The sequence below is a fragment of the Dasypus novemcinctus genome, chromosome 13 (assembly GCF_030445035.2).
Source record: "Dasypus novemcinctus isolate mDasNov1 chromosome 13, mDasNov1.1.hap2, whole genome shotgun sequence".
NCBI classification, from domain to species: Eukaryota; Metazoa; Chordata; class Mammalia; order Cingulata; family Dasypodidae; genus Dasypus; species Dasypus novemcinctus.
This window is the reverse complement of record NC_080685.1, coordinates 12756517-12781021: the sequence shown is the minus strand read 5'-3', so window position 1 is coordinate 12781021 and position 24505 is coordinate 12756517. Positions and strand designations below refer to the sequence as shown.

The following is a 24505-nucleotide window of genomic DNA, read 5'->3' as shown; positions in this document are numbered from 1 at the left end:
ACCAATTTAAATACGCACAGGATAGCAAAACTAGAATGTTTTGGATGTTGTGAACAGGTGCATACTTACAGACTTGTTTTCAAACATGATTTCTCCAAATAGAATCCATTTAAGAACCGTTTTTTAAATAGATGGCTGGTACTTCATTAACGCCAGGACTGGGGAGCAATGGCAGTATGCAGAGTTAGTGAATGATAATGGCATACTTACTTGGAGTTCTCGCTGTGTTCTTGAGACTGTGGTAGGCTCTTTACATATATTACCTCATTTAATTTTCACAACCTTATGAACATGGTACCACGATTATCCCATTTTTCAGAGAAGGAAAGCAAGGATAAGAGAAATTAACCTCTAGTAAGAAGACAGCCCTCCAGGCTTCTTCCTGAGGCCGTCTTTTATAGAATCTGTGCTGTTAACCACTGTGTCATTTAATTAATGAATTATTAATGAACATTGATCCTATATAAGTCCCCTACTGTGCTGAAAATTCAGGCTTGGACTCCTGAGAGTTGGTTGTTAAATATTTAGGTTGGGGAGCCAAGTTGTGACTTTCGGTACTTTGAAATCAGCGATGATAGAAGTATTTAAACCAAATAAATGGGAAAATCCTACAGATCAGGGTTGGGGTTTTGTTTGTTTGTTTGTTTTTGAGTTGGTTTACCGGCACACCACTTAATATAGTATCATGTAAGTAGTTCAGTCCAGCATATTTATCGGAGTCCATCTACTAAAATCTCACGTTTTAAATGGGGATAGGTGAAATCAATATTTCCAATACAGTTGATTTTCCCAGTAGGGCTTACCTTGTCCTGAGAAGTTGTAATTTGTATAGCTAGGACATAAAAAATTAAATTTAAAAGTATTCATTAATAAGTATCATAGTAGTAGACAGTGTATTTCCAAGCCTCCAGTATTTCATCTGAGGACTTTGGAGAGAAACCTTGTGTGGCAGAGTTTAAAAGCAGTAGTAGCTGTGTTTAGATTTGAGGTTCCTGTGACTGCAGTGTTTTGAGGAAGAGTGGAAAATGGTAGGCTTGGAGGGCAGATAGAAGGATGGAGGAATCCAGAGAAGACAAGTTTCTGAAAAAAAAAAGCATAGGTGCAAATAAGGTTTGTGGGGTATGCGTAAGGTTTGTGGCCTGCTCATACGTTGCTTTTATCTATAAAATGATTTTACCTTTAATTCTGAAGCCCTAGTACTTAATCCTATCTTGAAACCATAAAGCATCATGCTCTCTGCTGGTGAGAATCATTCCATTCATATTGGTTCCGATGAAATAAACACTCAACATTATAAATTGTCATTTTGATTGCATTGCATCATATGACCCAGTTTATTTTCCCAGTGTTTTTTGTATGATGAAGACATACTCTTGCCTGCATTTTACTGGAGTGCGTGCATAATGAACTTCAAATATGAGATTCTCCTGTGAGCATCTGTCTATACGGGCCTGGATTGCAAACTGGATCCTGCTTTTCTCAAGGGAAAGCACAGATGACTGTTCTTGATCGGAATAGCTCTCTCCAACTCACCAATCAACTGTTTTCCTGTTTCCTTTACCTTGGTAGTTCCTTTTTGAGATTTTTAGAATTTATGGGGTTATAGACTAGAATGGAGTATAAGGGAAGACAAAGAATGGGTAATGAGAAAACAAAGCAGTACATGCAAGGCACAGGACTGGAGCCAAATCACCTCACCCCAAATTAGAGGCAAGATATGTCCTCCAACCCTCAGTAAAACGAACTAGTTGTTATCTTTGTGGCTAAGGAGAAGCCTGTGCAAATGAATGTTTTATACGAATTTACTTTCATATTTGCTAACTTCAATATTAATTTGAGGCAAGTGTTATTTTTCTTTCCTTTATATTGCATGTCAGCAGGCTTCTTGGTAGGTTAGAAATGAATGCTCTAGAGCAGGGGTTCTGACCCTTTTTTGTTCCACGGACCCCTTTTCCAGTCAGGTGAAAACCACAGACCTCTTACAAAGTCTACAGTATACTGTGTGTTTTTTAATAAATATATCACACCCACACCAACACCCCCCCCCCACAAGAATAATTTTTTTAAATTTTTTATTTCAATTCCAGCTCATGGACCCCTGCTTAAGAATCGCTCTAGAGTCAGAGAAAATCTGGACTTTAATCCTGGCTTATAAATTTAGTAACTCTGCAACTTTGGAAAAGTAGCCTAACTTCTGTTTTCTTGTCCACATAATGATAGTAATAATCCTTCCTCTAGGGGAACTTAGGAGCTGTTGGTAAAGCTCTAGGTACAATACCTGTTGGAGTTGGCCATCAGTAAGTGGTAGCTATCGTTATCCATAGTTTTAAAAAAATGTCTGTTGTCTGAACTGTATAGACATTGTATCTTGGTGATTTGGGAACTCATATTAGACAGGTGACAAGCACTCTTACTTTTCCTGAAAATAAAAGTCAAGTGTCATAGGATAAATTAGGCCTGGATGATGGATTATGATGATGCTGATGATGGCTTTTCCTCCTTCCCAACAGAATGTTCCACCAGATCTGTCCATCTGTACCTTTGTGTTGGAACAGTCCCTGTCTGTCCGGGCCCTGCAGGAGATGCTGGCTAACACGGTGGAGAAATCAGAAGGGGCAAGTACCAAATTTATGTCGAATTGCACTATTTTAATGACTGTGTCACTGTGTGTGCAGTTTCTTTCACAGGTGTTGGGGATTCTCTTTTGGTTGGAATAAGTCGTTGCCTTTTCTCATTCCCTTATGTTTGATGTTCTGCTTTTATGCAGCAGACCTGTGGGGTCCTAAAGAACTTAAAATAAATCCAACTTCCAGGGGCTCGGTGTCACTGAAGCTTATGTTTTTGTAGATGGTTTAAAACAGAATGGTGCTTTGAGAATTTGTGTGTCTTCTTACATTTTCAGAGTTAGTCATATTTTACCTGATCGCTTTATGCATGGCCATTTGTCATAGCCTTTGTTTTATTTCCAAATCCCTCTCACCATGTGACTGTGCTCTCAGCTTCTTTCTGGCATGTCCAATTTCATGGCACTGTTGTATATCTGAAATGATGAAAATAGGGTGCTCCTACTTTAGTCCTTTGTAATTTGGCAAACAGCTAATCGGTTTTATTTTCTTCTTAAAATTTGAAATTCCTCTTCTCCTAATGCCAATAATTTTTTCCGAAAGCTCATGTGGTTATTTAATGATTTTTCTATGAAACTTGCTCGGACTGAATTTGGGATGTTCCCTCTCCAAAGCTGATAATTAAAGCAGGAGGATGAATGATCAGTGTTTGTTTCCTGATTCCACACCCTGCCCCCACCTTGGTACTGGGATTACAACAGTGTATGGGTTAGTCACCTATACTACTTCCAGGTATAAAATGGAAAGTTTTCTTTTGCCATTATTGGTCTATGCATCATTCTTCTCATTCTTAATCATTATTCCTGTCTAAGTAGAAATTAAAAAATATGATTATCCATGGCTCAATAGAAAATGAGTGACCAATTATGATGTAACTTTGTTTTCATCAGTCTTAAGTTTGCTTATTATAGTTTTATACAGCTTAGGACTTTAATTGATAGGTGCATTAATTTGAAATTCATTTTGAATTTTAACTATATTTCTAATAACTGGAGAAGAATCTTTAGTGGTTTTTATTTTGAGTTAGTAATTTTTTCATTATAAGGAAGGTTGAAGTTACCGTATTAAAATACAGTATTTCTTTTAAAACTTCTACTCTTCATGCAAAACTTATACAGTAGGCTCAAATTAAACTGTATAACTTTTCTCAGTGCAGCTAGTTTAGTTTCTACTTGAGATAACTAACCCCTCCTGATTTTTAAATACCACTGAGGTATGCCGACTTCGAAATGCAAATCTGTCTTTAAATAGAAAAATCATTTTTCTTTTTACATTAGTATCTAGAAAAATGTATACTGCCATTGTACCTTTGTAGATTCTGACATGGGACTAAGTTGTCATAAATTTACTTTTTCATATTTTTAAGTTGCTTTTTCTAAATTCAGTATTTTTGAAAAAATGTTTTATCTCCCATATAATGGAGGAGTTGGACCAGGGAAGTTCAAAATTTTCTTTCTATAGGAAGTGATTTGAAGCACTGTTTTAAGATTTATGTTTTTTTAATATGTAAAAGTTAGAAATTTGAACACCAAACTATTTTTATTTAGCTGGATTTTATTTTGCATTTTTACCCATCTTGAAATTTTCTATTCAAGAAAAAGTGGTGATTTATGTGATGTGTGTGGAACACCGTTTTATAAAGCCTGGGATAGCTACCATATGACATTAATTACAGAATATAATTTAAGAAAAATCTGCTTCAGGAAAGGAACATATTTCATTGAGCTGAATCTCATTTTCAACTCCTAGTAACTCTTGGAAGAAATGATTCTCCAAATAGTTCAAGGGGATGTTGTCTTTGGGAGAAAAGAAAGATTTTATTTTAGTTTCCTGAGCAGTTTTGATTGTGTCTAACAGTGGTGCTCAAATATTTCACGAAATAGTTTGACATGGGCACAGTTAATCAGAGTGGCCCCACACAGTGCTAGAGGAAAGGTCTTGGAGAGCTCCCCTGTGTTTATGGATTTTGGAGTGGTCTGTATGATTTGGGTGGAATCATGGAGGACCCCTGAAATGTCAAGGTAAGGGAGCATTCTGGGGACTTGGGGCAGCAATTAGCAAACAGAAGTTACAGAACTTTCCATTATTTTAACAACTGTAATAGTCCCACTAGTGAATACTGGCTAACTATCGTGTCTGATTATATGTGACCAATGGATGCTGCTAGCATTGCAGGAATCAAATATTTTGGACTCACTAGGTATCCATAGTTGTTAGGGCCTCCTTGAATTTATTATGGGAATTGTAGCAGTTTGATATTGTTTATGAATTCCAAAAACAGATATTAGATTATGTTTGTGAACTGGTCTGTTCCTCTTGGCATATTAGATTGTATTAAATTCAGAGGTTTCACTTTTACTTGATTAAATTATGATTAGGGCTTTGAGTCATCCATGTCAGTAGGATGTTGATGTCCCCGTCACTTGATGGGACTCACAGAGAAACGACATGGCAGAGGAGAGAGAGTTTTAGGGTTTTTTTTTTGTGTGTGTGTATGCTGGAGCCCTGGGAAGTAAATATGTGGAGAAGGGGAATGCAGAGAGCAAGAACACAGAAGCAGATATGCAGGAAGAGAGTGTTCTCCATAACTGTGGCCTGGGAAAAGAGATGAGCCTGATAGTCTACAGCTGACCTTGTGGAGAGACCAGAGCGGCTGAGCCTAGAAAGAAATGAGTCCCAGGAGGGTGATGAGCCTTATGCCAGCCCATTAGCTGTGGTTAGAAGAAGCTGGGACCATGGAGCCTTAAGAGGAAGGAGGAAGGGTGAACCCTCGCAAATACTGCCTGCCATCTTGGTTCAAGACTTGGCAACAGACTTGGATGAGAAAGTACCTCTTATGGTACCTTGAGGAGGACTCTTTAGGGCCTGGTAACCGTAAGCTTCTACCCCAAATAAATACCCTTTATAAAAGCCACCGGATTTCCGGTACTTTGCATCAGCACCCTTTTGGCTGACTAATACAGGAATCTTACAGTGAATCCTTTGGTCAAGTAAATAGTCATATCTAACCTAATGTTACATGTAGCAGATATGCTTACAGAAAGGTCTACATTTCCTAGGATAAGGTGTGTTGGCAGGGTAATCTAATTTTCATGAAATAACTTCTTTTCTTACAGATTGGCAGCTTATCAAAATGAACCTTGCATATCACCTGATTGCCCACTCTGATAATCAACTTTCTTACAATGTCTTATTATTTTTAATGATTTTGCTTAATTCTGTATATTTAGCTTAATCCTCTAAATTGAGTGATATTGATATTATTTAATGCCCCAAGTGCTGTCATATGTACCTATCAGTGTAAACATACTTGAAGATGATAAGGCAGGTTTTCCAGTTGGAACCATGCCTGTTTTGTGGTTAGGTATCACTTTGCTCCTGTTCTTGAATCCCACTGTATAAACACATGATTTTCTAGAGGCAGAAGGAAATTTCCAGCACCCTTTGGTGACAAATGAAATTCTGAAAATTACTGATAAAAAAGAAAGCTATATAAGGTGGAAAAATATTCACTTAGTTATCTGAATTCTTAAAGAGTTGTTTATTGAAATTATTAGTAAAATAACTCATTTTTGTGGCACAGAAAGAATTCTAAAGGATTTCATTTGAAGGGATTTTCTGAAATATCTGTTCAATGAAACCTGTGTGATAAGATGGTAATCTGCATCATATATATATATATATATATATATATATATATATATATATATTTCCATTGACTGTCATTATTTCTCAGTTTGTATGTTTTATTTTAGAGAGTATATTCTAAAAATATAACAATGAGGGCCCTTTCTGTCTTTTTGTTACGTTGTTCCAGCAGAAATATAGAACCCTGCCCCCTTTGACTTTGGCTTGTGGTCACTTGACTGTTAGTTGCTTTGTTGAGTATTTAGGAAATAACCAAAATTAAAGTTAACCAATTTTTGCCTTTTGTGTTCTGCTCTTTGGTGGGAAAGTAGGTCAAAATTAATAATTTAGATGATGTTGGTTTGTAGCATTCATTGAATTGAATGTATGTCATGTATTTTCCCCATTATTATGGGTAACTGATAGCTTAACCATGACTTAAATGACATTCAGAATGTTACATTATAAATAGTATTTATTATTAATAAAAGCATTTAATTATACTGGTTTATTAATTTAATGCAAACTTTTAAAACACTTACAAAATATGCTTCACAAGGCTCTGTGGACAGAATGATGAATAGAAAATGATTTTGTCATCAGTGAGTTCACAATCTAATGCAGAGATGGAAAAAAGCATTAATGGTGCAATCTGATATCTTAGAGTTGTATGTAAGTACAGTGTTAGGACAAGCAAGGAATGGATCAAATGGAACTTGTGATTCCTTTGAATTTTCTTTGTTATTTCTAGGATCATTCCCAAGGCAAGTAGAACTAATTTAGAAACTTTGAATATAAAAATCATATCAAATTTCTCTCCAAGAAAAATTTGATTTTATCTTTTCTTTAGAATTAATAATAAATAATAAAAACCCGTACCTTCCAGTACTATTATCTTAACACATCTAAAGATATTCTTAAAATAATTGTTTCAAGTTACTAAAATGATTTATTATTTTACATGAAACCCTGAATATTTCATTTATAAATTATTTACTATCTTCTAATTAAAGGTGCCAAATACTTCAGCTTAATAATAGATGTACATATCAAATTCAGACATTTCCAGTTTTTATGAAATATGGAGTTGTAGAATGTAATAGGTCAATACAATTGTGCTGTTCTTTCAATAAAGCCCCTCCCTTTTTAAAGCGTATGCTCTGATAATCATTAAAAAATGCATCAAGAAGCAACTTAGCTAAGTTTACTCATAAATGAGATTTTTAAAAATATGTTTTAGAGAAGTAAATAGCAGAAGATGAAATTTAAGATCTATGCTAAACCCCATGTAGTTGGTAAGAGCTTAGATTCTGAGTTCTATTCCCCGTGACTTCTAGACAAGTTATTTCACCTTTCTGTGCCTAAGTTTTCTCTTTTCTAAGTGGAGAAAACACTCCTATTTCCATTATTGTGAGAATTAAATAGGTTAATGTAAGTAGTACATTTAGAAAAGTATCTGACACATAAAAACATTGTGTACAGTATTTTTGTTATTATTTATTTTTAATATGGCTGAGCAAGCTATGAGATCTGATCCTTCTGTAGAAAACAACTTTAAACTCAAAACAAAAATCAAACAAAACCCTAACAACCTGAAGCTACTACAGAGTAGCTGCAGTACTGCTACACAAAAGTAGGTAGATTCAGGAGAGCCGTGAAACATGAAGGATATAGAGTGAGTCCCCCAGTTTTAAGACTAAACTGTTTTAAGTTTTAAGACTGACTAAAACTCAGTCTTTCAGAGGAGAATTCAGGGCCTTTGGAAAGTGAGGGAATAATTCTGGATAGGAGAAAATCAGAAAAGGGGAGCCCCAAATTTTGTATATAAACTCTGCCAAAGCTCAGGCTGACCCTTGAACCATATTTGCATGGGACAGTCGTCAATTGCCACAAATAAGAAAACTGAACTGAGATTTGAGCCACTGCCCCAAAGACAGAGTGTGCAGTGTAAATCCAACCAAAGTAATTGCCTGCTAAAACAAAGCTGTCAACGTTCTTCAGAAGCATATAACAAAATCCAAAGTCTCAACATTAGAACAGGATAGGATACAATCCAAAATTGCTCATCATGCGAAGAAGCATGAAAATGTGACCCAGTCTCAAAGGACAACCAAGGACAACCCTGAGATGATCCTAGCAGACAAGGATGTAAAGCATCTATTATTACTGTGCTCAATGAAATAAAGGAAAATATGCTTACAGTGAATGAAAAGATTCAAAACCTCAATACAAGAAAAAAAATGATTCTTAGGAACCAGATGGAATTTCAAAGATTGAAAACTACAACATCTGGAAAGGTTACATAACTGGTAAGTGGGCCAATTAGGCTATGAATCCATGTCCAATATCGCTGCTTTTAAACTTTGTATTATGGGATCTCCATGTAACAAGAATAGGTAGAAGAGCCTATTAAAGCAGTGGGCAGAGGAGGATGGGGAGCCCTTGAAAAACTCTGGAAAGATACAGTCAAAGAGATACAAGAAGAACCAAGAGAGGCTAGAGTCACAGAAGCCATGTGTAGTAGTTTTCTGTTGTGTGATGTAATAAATTACCACATGTTCAGTGGCTTAAAACAACACCAATTTATTGTTTTATAGCTCTGGAAATCATAAGTCTAAAATTAGTCTCACTTGCTTAAAATCAGAGTGTTGGCAAGGATGTGTTCTTTCTAGAGATTGTTGTAGAGAATCTGTTTTCTTGCCTTATCCAGCTTGCATTCCTTGGCTTGTGGCCCCATCTTCCATCTTCAAAGCCAGCAGTGTAGCAACAGGTAACTTTTTCACAGATTCTAGGGATTATGACATGGATGTTTTTTGAGTGGGCATTATTCACCCTTAAACATCATGGAAATACTGATGGTTCAAATGTGTATTTCTTTAATGACTGGCTAGTTTTGACTCAAGGGAAGACTGCTCTACTAAATTTATTTATTGACATCAGGTTCTCAAATTAGTGCCGAATTAGGGCCAAACCAGAGCCAGCAGTTAAATCCTTTAGTCTGTGCTAGGTGTCTCCATCTGGGGAGTCCAGCAATCTGGAAAGCCCCTTTCCCTTCTCCATCCCACTGCTTATAGCACTCATTCCACGAAGAGGATATATTTGACTGAAGAGTCATAAGAATGCATCCTTGCTCTTAAGGGATTCAACAATCTAATAGTGAAGAGAGGTAAATAATAATTCAGGGTGAAACATGCTCTGAGATTAAATAGTTCAAGGAGAGCACAGTGACGAGATTTCCTCATTACTAACCCAATAGTACACTCTCAGATCCAGATGTGTCCATCACCCCTTAAATGGCTGCTGGTCCCAGCAGGTGAAAACTGTGAAAAGCTTAATGGATTATTCTGTTCATATTGTACACAGTATTTTGCTACTAGCTGTTTATATCTAAAACTGCAATTCCCAACTATCTACCAGAATCTACCATTGCTTCCCCAGAGACTGGACTCTGTTTATGTTCCTGTTCAGGAACATTCCTGGTAAAGCATAAATATTGCCTCTGGATGTAACTATAATTTAAAACAATTAACAAATTTACTGTCTTGTTGAAAAGCTCTGGTACATAAACATATTTGCCCTTCATCTCTGAAGCTGGTGCAGACATTTTTAAGTGAATATGATTTTCATCTCCTGAAGGGTAGACTTAGTTATAGCTAAAAATATTCACTCATCAGCAACTATATCTGTTATTTTTGTGAATGTGAAAATTTGTGTATATTCAGCTTCTATTTGTTGACACTTTCTCAGTTTTATTGATGTTCTGACTGTAGAAAGACTACCTTCTACTCAGCATCTAGGGATGCTACATTTTGCTATATATTTGAAAGATACAGTATGAATGAGCTGCATAGACTCTAGCATCAAACTTAATAAGGAGGTCAGTTTAACTGGCATGTAATTTAATCACAATGGCACAGTTATGTACTGTTTTAGATTATGAGTCTTAAACGTATAGCTTATTTTATTTGATTACTGCCTTTTAGTTTGAGCATCTTCCTCAAAATTTTTGGGCATTTATGATAAAAATATTTTTTGTATTTTAATATTTGGTAGCAAATGAAGCATCCTCAGAAATCTGATGTGTTTATAATCGAAAAATATTTTCATGTGTTAATGTTTTATAGCAAATGAATTGGATGGTAAACTTCTGTGATAAACTATTGCTGGATTTCCCAGGGATTAAAGATATTTATAACCTATTATTCTCTTAAATTTCTGAATTTGTTTTATTGAAGCATTTAGTCTAGTTTGATAGAACACTTCCCTCCCTCACCACTCTCTATTAAATGGCACCCCTTATATTACTGCCCTCGGCCCAACTAGCACTCTTCCTTAACCTTGCTTTATTTTTCTCCAAAGCATTTATTATCTTCTGACATATTATATACTTCTGCTTGATTGACTGCCTCTTCCCATTAGAGTGCAAATGCTAAAGCAGGGCTTTTTGTTTGGTGTGTTCACTTGCCAAACCAGGGGTACCTAGAACAAGGCATGCTACATATTACATTTGCTGACTGGAGGGATTGCAAGATAACAGCTACACACCCTAGACCAAACATCAAAGAACAATTGCTAAAAAGTATATTGCTGTTCCATTTTCAGTGGTTTTGAACACAAGGTACAGCTTTTGCCTGTTAAGTGCAGCTCTTTCTACTTTGCCTTTCTATTATGGGGAAAAGGAATATTTTTGGAAGGGAAAATGAGAAATTAACTATTTGGGATCAAGTAAGCATACATCCTTTTTTCCTAGCACAGCCCCAGGTGACCCTGGTTGTCCAAGCTTAATTACTGTTAGTCCCCCTTTCCCTGTCCGAAGTGTTCTAGTTTGGATGATAAATGATATGATCACCTCTATATGTGGGTATCTGTGAATCTGATGAAAAGTAACACCTCTCCCCAGAAAAAAATACATACACTATGATACAGACAAAACTGTGTGTATAAGTTCAGGGATTTGAAGAGCTCATAAAGCAGGCCAAGCAACTCCTTTGACCTGCAGTCAAATTCTGAGACGCTATTTGTCTTAGTTTCCCAAGGCTACTATGACAAATGACCAGAACTGGGCGGCCAAAAACCACAGTTCTGGAGGCGGGACGTACAAAGTCATGGTGTCGGCAGGGCATGCTCCCTCAGAAGAGCCTGGGTTGGAGATGTGCCATGCCTCTCCTGCCAATGGTGGTTGCCGCCCTCAAGGTCCTCTAGCTTGTGGCAGCACATCTCCAATCCCTGCTTCCATCTTCACCTGCCCTTCCCCATGCGTGCATCTGTGTGTTTGTGTTGGTGTCTAAATTTCCTACCCTAATCCAGTATGACCTCATCTTCACTAATCCTCAGAGTCCCTGTTTCCAAATAGGGTCATATCTACAGGTTCTGGGTGGACATGAATTTTAGAGGAAGACTCTTAAACATTACACTTCTCTGCCACTAATTATATAGAGTATGAGAGAGACACAAATGAATGATAAAGGCTAGCGTGGATCTACAGAACTAGAGGATTAGAGAGAGCAGATGGAATATTCTGACAGCATAAAGGCAGTTCTGGCAGTGCCGATGGGTTATTTTTACGTGGCTTCCAATATGATGTGAGGTAAGAACATATTGAAAGCAGTGTGTTATCTGACCAGAGAGAGAGGGTCCCAAATCTAACATACCAATGAGATTAGGTAGTCCAAAGACTGAGGTAAATGAAAGGCAATCAACAGCTGAGACCACGGAAGAAACAAGTAAAGCCTGCAAAATCTACCATTTCCTAAGCTGGATTTAAACTGCATTTGTTAATTCTGTAGTTCTCTCATCAGTAACTATATTCTAGACTCTGTGTAGAGGAAATGATGAGAGAGTATGAGGTGCTTGAGATGTTTCATCCAGGGCAGGACATAACTGGGATGTTTCCATCATAAATATAAGCACCCAGTAAATATTTGCTGAGTGAAGGAATGAAAAGATATCAAGCTCAGAGATGATATCCAAGCCTGTTTTTACATACCCATGGCCTGGAGGTGTTTTGTTTTGTTTTGTTTTCTTTCCTTTGGTTTCTAAATAGTTTCTAGAATAGAAGTTTTAGTGTGTATAAATATTATATGTAGGGTAATCAGTTATATCATTGATTTAGTCTATATTTCTCTAAGGGATTTGAGGTACAAGCTATTAATTGCATATGTGGGTGGCGGACTTGGCCCAGTGGTTAGGGCGTCCGTCTACCACATGGGAGGTCCACGGTTCAAACCCGGGTCTCCTTGACCCGTGTGGAGCTGGCCCATGTGCAGTGCTGATGCGCGCAAGGAGTGCCATGCCACGCAGGGGAGTCCCCCACGTAGGGGTGCCCCACGTGCCGCACACACAGAGAACTGACACCACAAGATGATGCAACAAAAAGAAACACAGATTCCCCTGCTGCTGATAGCAATAGAAGCAGACGAAGAAGACGCAGCAAATAGACACAGAGAACAGACAACCGGGGTGAGGGGTAAGGGGAGATAGAGAGATATATAGAGAGATAGATAGAGAGATTAGATAGATTAGATAGATAGATAGATAGATAGATAGATAGATAGATAGATAGATTAGATTAGATAGATAACCTATGTGTTTAAATTTAGTAGATGTGCATGCAGTTTGCCAATAAGGAATTTTCAGTTCTTCTCAAAGCTCTATTCAAGCATTGGTTAGAAGAAATATCTGCAGCTGGATGGATTCACCCAACAAATGGATCACTCTTCTGATGTTTTGTCAAGGAGATGACAAGATGTTCACCTTGATTAAGTCTGCTTTCAAGGTCTTTAACTTGCCTATATGGCTGGTATAACTGCCCTCTGATTAGCCTCCTAGTAATTTAATAAGTTGTCATGTGACTTCAGTTCACATGAGGGAATTTAAAGCTTTAGTTTTTCTTTATTTCTAGTTTTAGTTAACTCTTCATACTATCCATTCTCTATCCAAATTTGACTCACTATCTCAATATGCTCCATTTTACCCAACTATGTATTTGTGCCATTCTAATTCCTCAGCCTAGAATTCTGAGCCTTTCAAAATGTCAGCCCATCCTCTCTGTACCTGTCCGGGAATGTGTATTCCTTAACTCCTTTAATGATCAGCCTAGTTGGAAGTAATATTTCTACTCATGGAATCCCATATCACTTGTTTCATTAAATTTCTTTATTATTTGTCTTGATTTATGTTTTAATTATTAGGTATGCATTATATACACTTTATATTGGAATACTTTAAAAATCACTATATCCCTCTTTGTACCCAACACTTTTTCATAGTAAAAGATCTGGAGTTTATAGGATTTTATCAGTGGAGCTTATTATTATTCATAGTAGATCCAATCAGCATTTATTTGGGGATATTGTCTATGATTGGAATTTAAATTTACTTTTCCCCCAGTGGCTAAGCAATAGGCACATTATTACTCATGACTAATGATTCTCTTCCTTATTCAGTTGGGATACCTTTTTAATCATACATTAAAATCATACACATTTTAAGATGTCTTACTCTAAGCTAAATATTGGTGTTACACGTTCTGTCTATTGTGCCAAACAACACTGACTTAACCCCTGTATTTTAGAAAATGTTTTAATCTTAGCAGGGCTAATTCCACCTCATTGCATTTTTTCCTCCACAAAGTTTTCATATTCTCCTTGCCTAATTATTCTTCCAAATGAAACTTCTTTTGGTATTTAATTGGATTTAGTCATTCTGATAAGCAGCATATATGGAAGACAGGCACTATGTGAGTTACTTAGCAGCTATCCATTTAAATTTAACATTAAAGTTTATGCAAGAAGAATTTTAACATATTCTGTTCTTACAGAAAGAGAGGGTATTGGTAATTTTAAGTTAGAAAGAGAACATATGCTCCTGAGAATTTGGACAAATTCAGAAAGCATTTATATAGTATTACAGGAACTGTTCCTATTCTAAAATAGGAATAATTTAGGAAGCAGTAGATTTGAGTCCTTTCTTACCTTGGTTAAATTAAAAAAAAATTTTTTTTAAACTTTAGAGGAGAAATTCTAACTCCTTTCCTTGAATTACGTTGTGAAGTTGTGTGTGTGTTAGAGTGTGAGATTGAAAATTATAATATATTGTTTAAGTCTGTTTCATTGTTTGGCACATCTGAAAAAGATGAGATTCTGCTTGATTAATCCAAAATGAGAATAAGGTCAGGATATTGGGCTAAAATACAATTCTGTGAATTACTGGACTTACCTCATAGCTTATTTTGTTAATTAAGCTTGGAGTGAAATTTTTTCTCAAACTGATGGCAAGGAAGACTTTGGGGTCTCCTGTAGTTTAAAATACAAATAACATTCATTATTCCTCTGTAGAGGCATAACTTTTCTGTTACAATTTTCCCGACAGTAGCTTCATATCTATTTGTCCTAATTTAGTACTTTTTAAAAATTTTAAAATTACCTGGGAATGAACTATGTAGGCCAAAAAGAAAGTAGTTTTAATCTGTTTTGAATCCTTTATTATTTGGGTCAGACTTGTTTGAAAAAAAATTAGAGAAAGAATTCAGTAGTTTCACTTGCAGTTTATAGTAGACCAATGTACTGGGTAAAGGAAGGAACTAGGATTCAATTTTAAAAGAAATCTGTTTGAAGGAATTAGGAACTTCTGAGGTATCTTTACATGCAGGGGTCAAGACTCCAGAGACAAGAAACAATTCATTGAGGTTGCCCTAACATTTTGCATACCACTTTTTCCCTTTGGGGCATTTGTTAAGCTGTGTAGAGACTGAGGCATGGAAGCCTGAGGAGCTTTATGCAACCTCAGGTGGCTGTGGAGACAAAAATTCATAGTTTGGATCTGCCAAAAGAGTCAGAACTTGAGTGTACAAGATAATGAAGGAAAAGGAGGCAGAGAGAAATAAGGCTAATACTCTCCAAGGTGTTCCCCTTCAAGACATTTTTCTGTTCTTAAGCCTTGCAGAGCAGCATCTAAGAAGCTTAGCAGAAAGTGGCTGAGAAGCTCAGCAGCATTAATATGTGACCAAATTTAGGTGAATAATGATTATACAAAACCATCTTAATATGTCTTGTGGTATTTAATTCTTGTGCTGGGGAGGCAAACATTGTATTTCAGTATTTGTCAAGAAGTAGGGGCCCTGACAGTCACTCCAGGCTCTCACTTGGGACACCTGGAGATTGTGCAAAGTAGGACAGGCAGGGAAACAGGAGAATGCTATGTCCTGCTAAGTCTGCAACCCAGCCTTTGGTTTGTTCAATCCTTAATTGGATTGAAGTGATCGGCCTGTCATCGAGCTGATAACCACGGGTAATTCCCTTTTGGAGGAAAAAACACTATGTAGTTCCTATATAAATCTTAACACATAATAACTACAATACAATTGAAAAATAGGCATACCAAGAATCAGAACCAAGAGAAAGAAAACAATGGTAGAAGTAGATGCATAGGTGATCTAGATACTGAGATTATCATAGACTTAAAATAACTGTGGAATCTATAGTGAGAAATCAAATGGGAATTCTAAAACTGAAAAATACAATTAGTAAATTAAGAACTCAATAGATGAGTTTAACAAGATTTTGGACATAGCTGAAGAGAGGGTTCATGAACTGGAAAATAAGCCAATTGAAAATATGCAGACTGACACATTTCATAGAATATGAAAAATAAGGCATATTAGAGGTGGTACAAATATCTAACATACAAGTGTTGGAGTCCAGACTCGAATAGAAGCACTGTTTGAAGATAATGGTGCATACTTTTTGAAAATTAAAGAAAGATATTAATCCACAGTTTCAAGAAGCATTACCAATTCCATATAAGATAAATACATAGAAGAAAATCACACCTTGGTTTGTTACTGTAAAACTACTGAAAACCAGAAAAAGAGTAATAACAAAAACATTTAAAGTAGCTGGAAGGTGGAAAACAAAGGTACTTCAATAAGATTGATATTTGTCTGTTCAATAAAACAATGTAAGCACTAAGACAAATTCATATCTTTAAAGCTGAAGAAAGAAATAATAATCACTAACTTGGAGTTCTCTGCCAGCTAAGATAGCCTTCAAAACTGATGGTGAAATAAATACATTTCTAGGCAAACAAAATGAGGTCGTTTGGAGACAGGAGACTCACATTAAAAGAAATACTAAAAGGATATCTTTAGGCAGAAGCATAGTGATTCTAGATAGAGAAATAAATGCAGAAGAAAGGACTAAAGGTAAAAGTGTGTCTAAATATAAATCAATACTACCTATATAAAGCAATATTAATGTCTTGTTGGACTTAGAAATTTGTATAGTTAAAATGTATGATATCAAATGAAAGGTAGGAGAGTATAAAATTGTTAAAAAGTATTCTAAGGTCCTAGTTTTTTTCTGGAAAGTGGTTAAGTTACTAATTGGTACTGTATTATAAATTGCTATGGTTGCATATGAAATCTCTAGGCTACTAACTCATGATATAATAAAGAGAGGTATAACCAACAGCCTTTTAAAGAGAAAATGGAATAATAAAAATATTTGACTAATGTAAAAGTAGGAAGAAAAGAGAGAAAAAGGAAAGAAGAATATATGGGACCGAAACTGTTAAAATTAGATTATGGTATGGTTGAACAACTCTAAATTTACTAAATACCATTGCAATTTGCACTTTAAATCGATGAACTTTATGGTATGTGAGATATATCTCAGTAAAGCTATTACAAAAGAACATATGAGTCAAATAGAATACAATCTGTAAGATGGTATTGGAAATCCAGATTTCAGTAATACAACTAAATGTAAATTGACTAAACAATTAAAATGCATGGATTGTCTGCCCTGATTAAACAACAGCTATCTACAGTTTACCTCAAGGTTTTATTACAGCCAGAAGTTGTACATTCAAATGCTTATCAATGAATGCAGATATAGTGATTTTGATATCAGTTAAAGAATTTAAGCATTAGAAGCAGCATTAGAAATAAACATGGTCATTTTATTATGATGAAAGGGAATTTGTACAAATCTAATGATATCATTTTCCAATTTATGAAATTAGGTATTGAGACAATTTTAAGCAGAAACATACCATTCCACCATTATGGTAGAAGACCATACCCTTCTCAGTGATTGATAGAATAATCAGGCAAATAGATCAGTGGGGATATAGAAAATCTAGCATGATTAATAAACTTATATATGTATTATATTATGTCAATACATATATATAGTATGTCATCCAGTTCTGACGATAAACATTTGTTTCAAGTGCTGATGGAACACTTACCAAAATTCGCTGTGGAGCAAATATAAATAGATAAAAAAGGTTTGAAATAATTTAAATATGTGTTCCTTGAGTGCAGTATAATTAAGCTAGAAATTAATAACAAAAAGAGATACATAGAAAATCAACAAGTCTATGAGAGTTAATGACAATGGAAAGTTAAAAAATATTTTGAGTTGGGTGATTTTGAAAAAGACTATCAAAATTTGTGAATACAAATAAAACTTGTTGGAGGGAAATTTTTAGCCTGAAATGCATAGATTAGAAAAGAAGCATTGAATAATAAATTATCTAAGTCTCTTAATAAGACAAAAAAAGATTAAAAAATTAAACCAAAAATTATAAAGAGAGGAAATAATAAACAGCAATTAATGAAATAAAAAACCAACTTAATATAGTGTATACCATCTAAGCCAAGAGTTGATTCTTTGAAAAGACTAATAAAATCAATGCACTCTTTCCAAGGGTGAACAACAACAACAAAAAGATAAAAGGCAAAATTAACAATATTAGGAATGAAAAAGAGGAAATCACTATAGCACTTCTGGACATTAAAAAGATAGAGAATATTGTGATAAATTCATTTCAATGAAAGAAAATTTAGAAGAATGGACAAATTCCCATAAAAATACAGTTTATCAACACATATCAGCAATAGAAAGCATCAACTATCTCACATATATTAAAGAAACTGAATTGATAATTAAAAGCATTGCCACAAAGAAATCCAGGCCCGCATGACTTCACTAGTCAAGTTTGCTGGACAATTGTGGAGGCAACAATACTGATTTTAAACTATCTCAGAACACTTCCCAAATCATTTGATAAGGCCAGCATAACCTTGATCCTAAAATCTGGCAAATACATTGTGAGAAAGAAGTTACAGACCAATACTGCTCATTAACAGAGATGCAGAAATTCTCCAGAAAATACCAACAAATTTAATCCAGTTATATAGAAAATGGTTAGTAAATTACATCCCATTCGAGATTCAAAAACCAATTGAACATAATTCACCATATTAGGGGAAGAAAAAGGAGAAAATGTATATAGTTATTTTAATAGATGCCAAAGAAAACAGGTCCTAAAATTAAATACCTATTCATGTTAAAACTAGTAAATTAGTAATGTAAGGGAGCTTTCTTAATCTCATAGAAATGATCTATAAATAGAAAACAATGTAACTTTGAATGCTTTTGAAAGTACAATGTTGAATAAAAAAAGTGGTGAAAGGTGGGCACTGTTAGATATAAAATGTAAATTTAGCAAAGTCACTGCTCAATATTATTCAGTCACCTTTTTAAACACTAGCAATACACAATTTGGAAATAATAATTTTTAAAACTTTGCTTATAATGGTATAAGAAAACACCATATACCTAGGAATATTTCTTATGAAAGATATGAAAACATTTCTTTACATGAGAAATTGAAAAGCCTTTTTGAGAGAATTAAAGATGACCTACAGGACTGGATGTGGCTCAAGCAGTTGAGTATCTGCCTCCCACTTGGGAGGGCGCATGCTTGGTTCCTGGTGCCTCCTGAGAAAACAAAAAGCCAAACGCAAAAGAGACAAAAAAAAAAAACCAACTCTGGGAAGCCAGTGTGGTTCCGTGGATAGAGAGTTGGCTTCCCATATAGGAGGTCCTGGGTTCAATCCCCAGGCCCCAGGCCCTCAAAACAAAGCAAAACAAAATAAAACAAAGAAACAAAACCTAAAAATAAAAATGGATACTGGAAGACTCAATATAATAAAGATGCCAATTTTCTCCAATTGATCTGAAGATCAACATAATCTAAATAAAAATTCCAGTAGGGTGAGTAGTGTGTGTGTGTGTGTGTGTGTGTGTGTGTGTGTGTGAGAGAGAGAGAGAGAGAGAGAGAGAGAGAATAAACAAAATTAACAAAGCCCATATTAAAAATTATAGGACATGAAGAGGTCCAATATTAGCAAATACAATCTTGTGGAAAGTAAGAGTGGAGCCTGACTACCAGGTGTCAAGAATTATTTTAGTGTTACAATAATTATGATAAGGTATTAGCATAAGTATAGAAAAATAGGGCATTAAAACAGAATAGGGTTCAAAAATAGTTCCCCATGTTAGTAACTTGATTTATGATATAGGTAACAATGCAGTGCAGTGGAGAAACTCTGGTCTTTTTAATAAACCTAGGTGCCGGGTATGCTGATGAGAGTGGTACCACTTTGGAAAGCTGTTTGGCATTATCTACCATAGCTAAACATTTATTATATTTACTATAAAACTGTTATATTCATACAAAGGAACTTTATAGGCAGTGAAAATGAAGTAAATGCTGCTACCTGCAACGATGTGATGAACTTCACACACACAGAGTCGGCTAAAGAAGCTGGCTGCAGGAGAGAGCTTGCTCCATCTCTCCAGACTCAAAAAAGGCGAAACTCATCCCAGGTGCTGGAGTAGCAGCCACCCATTGGGAGGCATGAGGTCTGCTTCTGTGCTGTAGGTCTTGGTTTTTCCTTTCTAGATCTGGGTGTTGATGACACCAGTTTGTTTACTTAATCAATTTTATGAAGCTATACACTTATGACATATTCATTTTTCTGTGTTTGTTATATAGAGTAAAGTCATAATTTCACTTAAAAACCTCTAAATGGCCCAGCCCAGCCACAGCCAGCACCAGGTTGGTCAGTGGCAGGTGTTTAGTGCATCGTGTTGTCGGCAAGGAAACCAGCACCTGTTCTCACTCGACTTGGCAAGCAGCAAGCCATCCACCATCTGGCAGGTTGAGCTTATTTTATAAATCCCAAAATGAGAAAGCTGATGCTTGTAAACTAATCTCTTCCTCTGGGTGTGGTTCCATGTGATGGCCTTAAATTTGGTTGAGGGGCCTTTGATTGGATTACTCAGTAAGATTGCTTTAGGGCTTCTGAATGACTATGTCAGTGAGGTGTGACTCATGTTGAGTCGTCCACCTCCCCAGAGCCCCTGGCTGGCTCTGATACAATCCGGCAGGCTGGCAGACAGACAGACACAGGAAAAGAAAGCCGCCATGTTTAATGCTGCCATGTTAGAGAGGCAGTTGCTTAAACACGAAGCCCCGAGAGGCTGGGCCCCATGGAGCAGCCCAAGAGGAGACCAGCCCTGCTATGTGTCTGAGAGCTCACAGCTCAACTTGGGAAGAGAGTGGAACAGCTGACAGAGGATAGAGGAGACCCTAAGAGATAAACCCCATGCCTAGTTGCTCACAGTGAGCTCCAAGAGATGGCAGATTCTGGAGGGCAAGGCAGAGACATGCATAGAGATGGACGGCCATCTTACTTCGCCATGTGGCAGCATGGCCAGGATCAACAGTAGCTGACTTTGGTGGGAAAGCCTCTCTCTTGGTGCCTTGAGTTGGACTTTTCATGGCCTTGGAAGGGTGAGCTTTTACCCCACATAAATCCCCATTATAAAAGTCAACCCATTTCTGGTACTTTGCATTGGTAGCCCTTTGGCAAGCTAAAACACAACATTAGCAAATTCTGTGGGACTCGTTGAAGATCCAGTCACACGAGGCCCTTGGCTGGCCCTGGTGTGCTGTGGTCACCATGCCCCCCCAGCGAGCCCTCCCGGTTTCCTGAAGCCCTCCCCTACTCCTGATCTTCCTGCATCTATTCTGAAAACTAACTGACGCCAACCTGGGAAATGTGAAAAGAGAACGTCGGTATTGAAGAGACCAAAAGCTCTGTGGCCTGGCTAAAGAAAAGGCTTGATGCTGTGAGGTGAGTAATACAGCAGCACCAGTGGCCTCCAGGGTAGCCCTGAGACGAAGCTGCTTTCCTACCAGAAGCAATCAGGAGTGGCCTTGATCATGTAGAAGTCACTAGTGGGCTACAGCTTGGCCCCCAGGCAGCTGCAGGGGAATGCCAGTTTGAAGATGCCCATGTCTGCTGTGTGGGGAAGTGTGTGGAATCTGTAGCTTGTGGGTCCTGCACCTATTTGACCTGGAGCGGAGGAAAGTAACGAGATCTGTGTGTCGACATTTGGACGTGAGATGGAAAAGGCCTTTGCCTTCCAGACAAGTCAGGACAAAGTGCAGTATCTACGTGGAAGAGATCCTCGAGAAGGCATTAGCTGCTGCCAGGAGGTTCTGGATTCTCTCCAACTGCAGTCCCACTACTGCATGTCCTGCCTGCGACAGCGGAGGAATCCCAAGTGGTTTGAGAACCCCGTGGTTGGTCTTATCCAGAATGCCATGATATCAGTTTGTAATGCCAAGTGTGTACTGCGTAGAAGATCAGAATAGAAAGAAGTTGACTGAAGTTTTCAAACAGGGAGTGGGTGGGTCGGTGGGTAGGGGAAGCTTGTAGTAAGTACATGGAGCAAGGCAAGGGTATGTGCCCTTTTGGAAGCAAGTGGCTTTACTGTCATCCTGGTGGGTCGCTCGCAAGCCTGAGAAGCCAACAAATGACGGCACTGGAGGTTCTTGAATTCAGCGCAGCTCCAGGATTTCATCGAGAACGGAGAGCATCCCGGACACTGACGTGCTGGCATGGCAGAACTTGGGGACCTCTTTCCAGAGTGGAGTCAGCAGAGCCCTGAAGACTCGAGTCCAGGCTCGCCCCCTGCCTCTTGGGCTTCTCCTGGCCGAGCCTTTCCCGACCTAGTGGGTGCAGCACGTCCTTGCACTGCCGCCCTAGGTGGCGTCACCTGGATTTGAGTGGGCTTGCCCTTGACCTTGGTCTGATCCACCCTCCTCGGAAAGAGTGAAGGGGATAGTGGAATCTACAAGTATGTGGGATAGCCATCTTCAGAGTTGTTATGTTAGTCGCAGCTCCAGCTAGCCATTCAGGCCAAGCTCTGATTGGTGGCTTTTAACCACATCTGGTGCCTGTGCTTCTTGGTCTTTCCTCCCCCCCAAACAGTGAACTTGCAGCTGCCCCTAAAGCCGCAGGCTTGTTTCTCGAACAAAGGGTTCCTCTGGAGATCCTGGTGGTTTTTAAATATCCGTGCCTTACACGGAGGTTTTCAACAAGTGCGGGTTCCTCCCCCGTAGTAGGAAGCTTTCCTGCCGTCTCTTCACCTGGTGTGGTTCTTCGGAGTTCTCTGACGGGTTCACGCTCAGCCGCTTCCTCCCAGGGAAAAGCTGTTCTTTGGTGGCGCCGGAAGTGGTATGGCGGCTCACCTGGAAGTGGAAGAGGCAGGTGAGAAGGAAGAACCGCAGTCCTCCTGCCAGTAAACAAGTGAAAGTAGAAATCCTGCTTCCTGAAAGGGAGGCTCATGGAGTAGCAGAAAATCCGGTTGGAGTGCGGCTTGGACTGTAAGGTGGTTGCACCTGTCCCTCAGGGAAAACAAGTCCCTAGCCCCCATCGCCCTCCCCCCTCCCCCATCCGCAGCCTCCCGCTCCCCCCGGAGGCTTTGCCTCTGGCCCACGCCTGAGGGGAAATAGTATTTAGGGCTCCCTGTAATGTGTGGTTCCTATGCTAGCCATTCTTATCTCTAAAGCCTGGCTTTGTTTGAAATTTCTTAAAAACTTTATGGAACCAAAGAAAATCCCTGGCTCTGTATCCAGCAGAGGTCCTAAAAAAGAACGGAGTGCAAGTCTTCTGTCCTCAGTTGTGATTTTAACTGAACGAGCGATATAATCTTGTAAATCAGAATGAGCTCACCTCCAAGTCTGAATTTATCTATTTTTGTGAAATCTCTAGATACCACCTGTTTTATAAAATTCTTTAAAGTGTGGGTCGGAAAAGGTCTTTTAGTTAAATCCTTAAACCTTTATATTTCAAGTGTTTTTTTGCTTGATTTTTATAAATGGTTAACTCTTAAAAGGGCTACAAAGAGCATTGACAAAGGCTGAATTAAATTCATTTCCAGCCTAGCTTTGGGCCCATTTCCAGCTGCTTGGTTCTGCTCCAGAGGGGAGTATTAGTTTATGTCCTGGAGAATACTAGTTTATGTCCCGCTGCTTCAGGGAGTGAGCAAGTTGAGAGTTAAAGCTGTAAGCTCAGTGGTCTTAACCTTTGACACTTTATTACTTTAAAAGGAGTTAACAGCCATGAAACTTAATTTTAACTTATTTTATTAAAATAATGTAATTGAGGAACCATAGGATAATAACTATATTTCTTCAGGCACAATAAAAAGAAAATTAAAACCCATCTTATCAAGAAATACAAACTAAATGAATTCATTCTGTTTTTGAGTTCTGGGACACAGTACGCAATAATTTTCAAATTTTTTCCTCAATCTTAATAACTAAAAACAGGTGAAGAATTATTTATAGGGTTGAGTAGTATTTTGTTTTTCGTTTTTCTCTAATTTTTAAAAAAATTAACAATGATAATGAATTATAGGCATGCATTAAATATTTTAATTACTTTTCTTGTGCCATGCCTCAATATTAGAATATTAGAAGCTTTAAATTTGTTGTGAATGTCTTATTGTTTTAGTACAGTTATCTAAAAATGTATCTGTGCAAAGAAAAACAGCCTGTTGTTTGAACCAATGAAACTAAATTACATCTTTCTTTATATAAGACTCTTTAGTGAATTTCATTATTCTCTTATCTTGACGTTACCTTGTTCTTAGCATGTTTTTTAGGTGGCCACTGTCATAAGAAATAGGCTGTCAAGGAATTCCAAATTAAATACAGATAAAATTTTGGTGAACATAGAGGTAGCTTAAGAGATGGGACTTGGAAGTCAGAGATGCAAGCTCAAGTTCCAACTCCAATGTTCAGTAGCTATGTGATATTTTTTAGCATTGTGGAAAATTTGTAACTCCTTTATACACAATTTACTTCCTCATATATAAAATGCAGACAATGAGATCACATCTAAAGTGTTTGGCTCAAAGCCAGGCATAAAGTAACAAGTTCACGTGTGACCTATAGACTTAATAATAGAATTTTCCATCTTAAATGGTAAAACAAAGTTAAGCAATTTGAAATGACTGATGAAAATATTTTTTTAGGTTCAAGTTTTTGTAACCTAAACTTATTAATTAATATATGAAAACTAAGAGAGATGGCATAAGAATGTT

At 37.3% G+C, this 24505-nt stretch overlaps 1 protein-coding gene and 1 pseudogene across 1 annotated transcript in view; both read left to right on the top strand.

Moving 5' to 3' along the window:
- RYR2 (ryanodine receptor 2) overlaps nt 1-24505 on the top strand; it is a 735760-nt gene that overhangs the window by 254858 nt on the left and 456397 nt on the right. The window contains exon 3 of the mRNA XM_071207362.1: nt 2511-2657. Within this exon, the coding sequence (XP_071063463.1) occupies nt 2511-2657 (147 nt within the window). The remainder of the gene's footprint in view (nt 1-2510; nt 2658-24505) is intronic.
- On the top strand, nt 12612-22888 carry LOC139436321 (E3 ubiquitin-protein ligase makorin-2 pseudogene; annotated as a pseudogene).